Raw genomic sequence first — 8247 nt, 5'->3', positions numbered from 1 at the left:
GAGAACAAAAAGTATTATTTTACTGTAAGGAATATATTATTAATTTTCCAAATGATAGTATCTCCTTTAAATAGTTCTGGAACCTGGTTCGGATCAGTATTGTTTCCACCTTCACTTCACTTCACTTCATACCTAAATACAATATTTTAATGGTATATAATTTGCAAATACTGTATAGTAAAAGTAACCCTTCTATTCTACCTTTCAAATAAAGAATATTGTGCTCAGTTCCCACTATAAAATATGTCATGGTCTTGAAGGAGCATTAAGGGAAAATTTCAATTTCAAATTAGTGCATTTGCTTAAATAATTTGTACTATGTGAGCGTTAAGTAGGGAAATGCTTCACAACTTATGGCATTCCATGACAAGTTTTAATTTCTTCTAGAATCAGACTTGCCTGGTGTTGGTTCTATACAGAGGTCTGCCCACTACACAGGGCTTGCGAATGACATTCAGATATTGGTAACACAGCTTCTTAATTTTTGTTCCCACCACTTGTCCAGCTGAGAGAGTAAATAAAACCTTCTTTGTCATATTCAGATCCTAATATTATTCCCAGTGGGGTATTCTGTCATTATGTTTCTCAATGACAAATATTCATTCATGTTTAAATCTAGCAGTTGCATTCAGTAGTTCATTCTTTCCCTATCATTGGGTGCATTGCTCTCCATGCCACTATCCTGAGATAAGTTCCTCCAGAGGCCCTAAATATCAGACATACAGGCTTTGTTCCACTTACTGTCCGTAGTACTTCTCCTCCATATCACGTACTGCAAAACTGCTGAGACTAATGCTTAGACTGTGTGTAAGGTAACAGTAGCCTTCTCAGCAAAACTGGAGTTGCGTTACCTTCAGGAAAGATCCCATTTTACAGTTCAATGTTGAGTATATTAGTTGTCCTGTTTCCAGGTGGCTGAACAATATAACATATGCATTGTATTCAGCTTGTATCTATCATTTTACTTGAGGTACCTCGGTTTGGCATTAATCCCTATTAATCCGTAAGACTATGTGTATCAAACTGTCATCAGTGCAAGATAATCAGTGCTGTCTGAACAACTCTTTAATACAGTATAAGTACAGTGACTAGAGTGCTATACAGTTCTTTATGGGACCTTATATATACAGATTTTGAATGAAGGACTGAAGAACTCAAGGCTAAAACAGAGCTTTTTTTTAATGTTATTATGGTGCAGTATCTCCTGTCCGGGTTGTCCTGTGTAGATGTCAGGCTTATAGAGCTGTAATGTGCTAGTGCTGTTTGCTGACTTGTAGACACACTCTTGCTGATCCTAGCCTTTCACTTCAAAGCAAAATTCTAGCGCGCTCATTGCAGAGTCTAGCAGGGCAAATGTCACAAGCACTCATGGACCACTTGCGTGGTAGTGCAGTTCAAGCAGGTGACATGACAACACCAGTGAAAGGTGCAGTGGCAGCGTTCAGTGATTTTTTCAGATCGACTTCTGTAACCGCGCCCACAGCACAGGAGTTCACAGCCATCCAAACCTAAAGAGGTGCTGTTACATAATCTCCCAGTTGTACCTGAAGTTCCAGTCTTTTCACTATGGCTGCAGAAGTTTGGGGACTTTTCAAAGTATACAAGATCTTTAGAAGAAGGCATTGCATGAGTGGGGTTCTCAGGTTCCAGGTGTGGAAGGTCACTTCGTGAGCCACCACGGTTACTGCCATTGTTACTGTATGTGACTCTGGATGCACCATCAAAACGATCTTTCAGGGTATCCCCAACTGCTCGGAATGGGGGGAGTCGCATCCAGCAGGTACGAAGAGAGCAGGATCCTGACATTCCATGACACTTGCACTCCTGGCGCATCTCTGATAACACTGTCTGCAAGACAACAACATCTTTACATAATGCTCTATACGTGGTATATGTAAACTGGTTTATTTTAATTTCTTAGCTTTGTCAATGAATGAGATCACTAAAGTAACTGTTTTTAAGCAAATGCATGTTACATAGTTATATTATTATTATTATTAAGGGAAAAAATCAAACATTGTGAAGAACAGGGCAGTTTGAAGCACCCTTATCATTGTTCTTGTCTTTCCAGATAAGACCTTATCTATTCTATAAAACTGAAGAGTGCTAAAAATGATGTCATCATGTTTGCAAATTTGTACACATTTACACCTAACGTGCATTACATGTGCTGTGTAAGTGCTGTGGGTGTGCGCAACAGGCTCCCGCCTGGTGACAGCATAGGCCAGCTAGAAAATAGACCAGCTCCACTGTAGGTAGGAGCAGGGGCAGATTTAGGAATCAGGGCACCCCTAGGCGCAACAGTAATGACCGTCCCCTTCTGCCTAACTTTATTATTTTCATTGTTAATTATAAGCCCTCATTATATATTATAATAATAAAAAAGCTATGAACTATAACATTTAATTTAATTTTAATATGTATACATATTTACTAAGTAGAACAGTTTACAGGGGCAGTCTATCCATGTCCTACCCATTTATACTCCACTCAAGGTGGTGTATGGTACAGTAGAGTGAAATATTTTGTAGATACTGTACTGGTAAATTTCAGACAGACCATACTGAAACAAGCAGCCAGGTGCTGCCCCCCAAAAAGTGTCACCCCTAGGCACATGCCCCACGTGCCTATTGGGACATTCACCACTGGGTAGGAGTATTTTACTTTTTAATGAGACATTAATTTAAATGTGAGTAGGCATGGGCATAGCTATAGTTGGTACAAGGGCTGCCATTACTATGGGGCCCAGAGTCTTAAGGGTCCCAGATACAGGTCATATAGTTGTCTGCCAAGTTCTCATAATTGCCTGCTAAGCAGTTGGGTCTGACCTATTGCCACACCTAAATGGGGTGACATTCCATTTTCAGTGACTGATGTGTGTAGTGGATGTTATAATGGCAAACTGAACTGAGCACTGTAATGTGATATAATATGAACTGGAGGTCACTGTAAGGTTACCTAATATGAACTAGGATACTATATTATGACATAATATACATTGGGGGCACTGAAATGTTGTATGAATTGTGGTCATTATGAATTGTGTGCACTACAGTGTGGCAAAATATGAAATGGGGGCACTACAGTGTGGCATAAATGAACTGAGGGCCACTTCAATGTGATATAGTATGAACTGGAGGCACTACACTGTGCATTATAAACAGAAGACACTTCAATGTGACATAATACTTGGAACACTGTATGGCATAATGTGTATTGGTGGCATTGTATGGCATAATGTGTACTGGCAGCAGTACAATATGGCATATTGTAAACTAGGGCATTACTATGGGGCAGAAAATAAACCAGAGAAAGATGACTCTCTCAAAGCATTTGGGTTTCGGCCATTGCTATGGGGCCCCAAAGTTCTGGCTATGCCCCTGGGAGTAGGGTTATATGGAGATGGAATGTGAGATAACAGAAGGGACCAATGAGGATCATGAATGGTTTCTTGTTAAGTGCTAATAAATTTACTGGCTCCTAAAAAAATAGGTATTTATTCAAAGACGAAGAATAGGAACAGACAGCAATTCTCATTTGAGATTAGAGTCCCTTTAAGTTAAAGATATTTTGTTGTAATATAATGCAAAACAAGGTGCAGACTATTCTCCAGTCTCATTATGCTGTATATCTGCCTGCACCAATGTCTGTTATAGGGAAGAATGAAACTCCTACCTTACCATCAATGAGTATAAAAATCAGTTATCATTATCTACAGATCACAGGTTATCACTATTTCTTCTGAGATGCTCATATTGCTTCTAAGATATGTACAGTCTGTCAGAGTATAAATATTGTGTATTTTATATCTGGATTAAATATCTGGATTACATTTCTATTTCCTATTACTGAAATGACTTCTGATAAATCTAGCATGAAGATCAGAAGTTACAAAGCACTTTCTGTACTTACCATCCTGCCTGCTTGGTTATTGTGTAGGTTCACCAGATATTTTAGGTCTCTCCCTCTTTCACTGGAGTCAACAAACTCTTTTCCAATGAACCTTCCAAAGTCAATGTTGTCGCTGCAACCTCCCCAGTGCCAATCTGGACCCCCAGGGCCCCGGCGCCTGTAATCGCATGAACAGGACTCAATAGAGCCCTCAGAACAGGAGCGAGCCACGGAATGAGTCACACCAGCGCTAGTGATGGCAAACACAAAGGCTGTCTCCCTGCAGCCTGTGATAGAGGGTTAGAAGTATTACCATGAGCCCAAACACACACACACACACACACGCACACATGCGCACGCACGCGCACACACACACACACACACACACACACACACACACACACACACACACACACACATGACATTATTTAGCAAAACAACTAGACATGTCTCTTTCCAACGTCTCACTTTCTACACTATGATTTCTACAACATTCTCCACAGTTCTTACCTCGGTTGATGATTTTTCCAAACACATGATTTCCAGGTCCTGTGGGGCAGTTCCAACGGCGGTTCCGGAACTGCCACTTGCACTCTCGGATGGCACTGAGAAGCCCTCGGGTGATGCTTTGGAGGATTCCAGGGTTTTGGCGGATTAGACGTCTCTGTCTTCTACTCAAAAGCTGTAGACTTGGGTCCAACAACAGAGGAACCGGCTCTATATCTGATCCAGGGAGCACATTGCCAATAGAGGCAGAATTCACTATACCCCTGAAAGACACAAAGACGATTAGGACGCTGGGACAATGTAATGAGTAATAAATGAAAACAACTGACATAAATAGGTTAGACAAGCATATGGCAACATATTCATTGCAGTACAATATATACATATATGAACACTTCTGCATTCTCAATGCAAACATGAGAAGAGAGGAGATACAGAGTAGATGGCCTATAATTGGTGTAAAATGTCTTAATTTAGACTTTTGATTATATATTGGGCCAAAGAAACATAGATGACACAGATTAGTGAATTTAAACCTACCATATCATGGCAGCATGGACAGTGTAATGGTTAGCATTACTGCCTCACAGCACTGAGGTCATGGGTACCTACCATGACCCTAACTGTGTGGAGTTTGTACATTCTCCCCGTGTTTGCGTGGGTTTCTTCTGGGTACTCCAGTTTCCTCCCACAATCCAAAAATACACTAATACTGGTAGGTTAATTAGCTCCCAACAAAAAAAATTAACCTAAGTGAATGTGTGTGCGTGTACATGTGGTAGGGAATATAGATTGTAAGCTCCACTGTGGCAAGGACTGATGTGAATGGCCAAATAGTCTCTGTTACGCGCTGAAAAATATGTGTGCACTATATAAATAACTGGTCATTAATAAATAAATTGATAATACCACTGGTAATAGCAAAGAAATGCCAGTCACCAATGGCTGCTTTCATATTGGTGGCTGATAATGCATCTGCCCTACAGTAGCCACACACTTGCTCCAGCAGCATCTACAATTGTGTTAACACTACTCTATGTATGAAATGTTCCACACACATCTTAGAGTGTTACATTCTTTGAGCTGGATCATCCTTATACAGTATGTATGTAATTTTTGTCATGATATCCTCCAAGTACAGCACTGCATAATATATAAGGGCTTTATAAACAAAGGAGAATAATAATCTGAACTTTTTTTGCAAGCAGGTGAGGTGAAACGTTATTTTGGATACAGACAATTTTGCAGTTGGAGTTAAATCAGTTATTATTTTAAAACTAAATCCAGGTTGCTTTCACCTTTAAAAAAATCTCTGCTTTAAATATTAATGCAAAATTGCTCAAATGTCATCAAATCACACACCCCTGCATTTGACCCATAGTGTTACATTGTAAGAGGCGAGTGGTTACAGTAGATGCAACTTAGACACTCTGTTTCATTGGATGCCATGAATCACATGTTTTGTTGGAAGTTTATAAGGTACATATTATATTTGAATGCAGGTTAGGTATACTCTTAAACTGAATACATGTCAGTTGAGTACATTGTTATACTGCATACAGGTTAGGCTCTTTCTTATATTGGATGCAGGTTAGGTGCACTATTATATTGGATGATAGTGAGGTCACCAGCTATATCTGATGAAATAAAGTACATGCTATACTGAATGACATAAGATTCACTCTTATTTATTATGTATTTGTCATACACTGTTGTTGGATGACATAAGGTACACATTTACACTGGGTGACATAAGGTGCATTACTATAATGTGTGCATGTTAGGTACACTAACTCTTTAGAGGCCGATTAGGTATTTGAAGGAGGTTAGGTGTATTGGTATACAGAATCTATGTTAAATACACTATTATAACAGATACAGGTGCAGTTCACTCATATACTGGATATGTTATGTACACTGTTATGTTGGATGCAGGTTAGGGGCTCTGTAATATAGAATTTACATTAAATGCACTGCTATAGTAAATATGGTTATAATTTGTACATTGGTATAGCGAAGGTACTGTAAGGTATGTTCACTGGCAAACTGGATACAGGTTATATGCATTGTTATACAGGATGCAATGTATGTGTACTGGTAATTTGGATACAGGTTCTTGTAGATGAATTGTTATGCTGGATTAAGGGTATGTTCACTGGTAAACTGGATACAAGTTAGATGCATTGCTATACAGTATGTACACTGGATACAAGTTAGATGCATTGCTATACAGTATGTACACTAATAAAATGGATACAGGTCACTGTAAATGGATTGTTACACTGCATGCAAGGTATGTTCATTGGTAGATTGGATATAGGTTAGATGCATTGTTATACAGGATATAAAGTATGTTTATTGGTAAATTGGATTATGAACGCATGTAACAATAACACCTGGACTATGAATGCATGTAATAACTACACCTGGACTATGAACGCATGTAATAACTACACCTGGACTATGAACTTGTGTAATAACTACACCTGGACTAAGAACGCATGTAATAACTACACCTGGACTATGAACTTGTGTAATAACTACACCTGGACTATGAACGCATGTAATAACTACACCTGGACTATGAGCTTGTGTAATAACTAAACCTGTACTATGAACGCATTTAATAACTACATCTGGACTATGAACGCATGTAATAATACATTGCATAAATACGTCCCAAGCGGGTACCACTTACCACCATTTACCGCTGTTATTCACAGCCATCGTATTGGAGAGCGAGGAGAAAGCCAAAACCCACAACGTCTTAAGTCCGAGCAGGAAAGTGAGGATCCTCATATCTGCAGGTGTAGGGCTCTGCAGGTGTAGTGTTCTACAGGTGGCTCTGTAGGGTGATCACTGGTGGCCCCGGCTGATACCACGTCCGCCTGAGAATGGCTTTTAATGGGCTGGAAATGCCGGCAGAACAAGGTCAGGAATTACTTGGAGATATTTCTTGCAGTTTGCAGTTGCCTGTATGACTATTGCGGCTGGACCAGTCCTGGATAAAGATCCCTGGGGCCCAGCGATACATGGGAAGATGCACTGGAATCAGACCAGATCGCAGCCAGCGCTCAGTTTATGCTAACAATGAGGACCCAGGGACATGTCCTACCCCTACTGAGTAGGTGACACAACGGTCAGGAGCTGTCTTTCCATCAGAGCAGGCCAAAGAGAAAGAAGGTGGAGAGAGAGATTAATACCCTTAATGGCCATAGAGACCAGCTCAGTCATTGTACAATTCCTCCCCAATCCTTCTCTGCATGACAGCCACTAAATCCAACGCAGAGGGGGCAATCCTCCCACCCCCACATCTTCACATTTTACTTCTTACACTATGTTGGGGGAAAAAATCAGAGCCAGAGGAAGCTTTTTGTGTCCATCCAATAACTCAACAAAAAGTCTAGTGTATGTTCTTATAGGGATTGGTAAAATGTAATACTGCAATAACTTTCAGACACTGGCATGGGACGTGGAGCGCAGGATGAGTGCTCAGATGCCTCTTATGTGCATATTTACTGACAGACACCAGGTTCTGTCCAGTCTGTGCAGTGTGCAGGTCTTATTATTTGTCCAAATCCCACACAGTCTTTTCTCGCCTCTCCCCTTCCTGGAATATCCTATCACACTGGCGTTAGAGGCTGCTAGAACTGAGAGGCTACTCTGGGAGCTCAGCATCTCTGAGGTTTTCTCTAGTGGCTTTTTCCCTTTAGATTCTTTCTTTCTTTTTTTTTTCTACTTACTTTTGCTTTTTTGGCAGCTACTGCTCAAACGTCATTCTGGTTTGTACTCTGTTACCAATGTGCTGTGTCCGCTTTTTACCCAGGCTGGGACTTGCTTTGCCATCAT

General features: G+C 40.3%; 1 protein-coding gene across 1 annotated transcript; it reads right to left on the bottom strand.

Moving 5' to 3' along the window:
* Nucleotides 1-1356: 1356 nt before the first annotated feature.
* WNT1 (Wnt family member 1) lies at nucleotides 1357-7197 on the bottom strand. The gene is made up of 4 exons (XM_063957107.1): nucleotides 7097-7197; nucleotides 4402-4661; nucleotides 3913-4178; nucleotides 1357-1848 (listed from the first exon to the last, which is right to left on the bottom strand). Exons 1-4 carry the CDS (start codon nucleotides 7195-7197, stop codon nucleotides 1357-1359), a joined length of 1119 nt encoding a protein of 372 aa, XP_063813177.1.
* Nucleotides 7198-8247: the final 1050 nt, after the last annotated feature.

This window comes from Pseudophryne corroboree, chromosome 2, assembly GCF_028390025.1.
Source record: "Pseudophryne corroboree isolate aPseCor3 chromosome 2, aPseCor3.hap2, whole genome shotgun sequence".
Lineage (NCBI taxonomy): Eukaryota > Metazoa > Chordata > Amphibia > Anura > Myobatrachidae > Pseudophryne > Pseudophryne corroboree.
The sequence above is the reverse complement of the archived record's forward strand: the minus strand, read 5'-3'. Positions and strand labels throughout refer to the sequence as shown.

Bases quoted from the DNA above. Each gene is read 5' to 3' on its own strand.
- WNT1 (XM_063957107.1), bottom strand. From the start codon at position 7,197: ATGAGGATCCTCACTTTCCTGCTCGGACTTAAGACGTTGTGGGTTTTG. The intron at 4,662-7,096 runs GTAAGTGGTACC...TGTGTCTTTCAG, and splicing joins AATAACAGCGGTAAATGGTG to GGGTATAGTGAATTCTGCCT. The intron at 4,179-4,401 runs GTAAGAACTGTG...CCTCTATCACAG, and splicing joins TGGAAAAATCATCAACCGAG to GCTGCAGGGAGACAGCCTTT.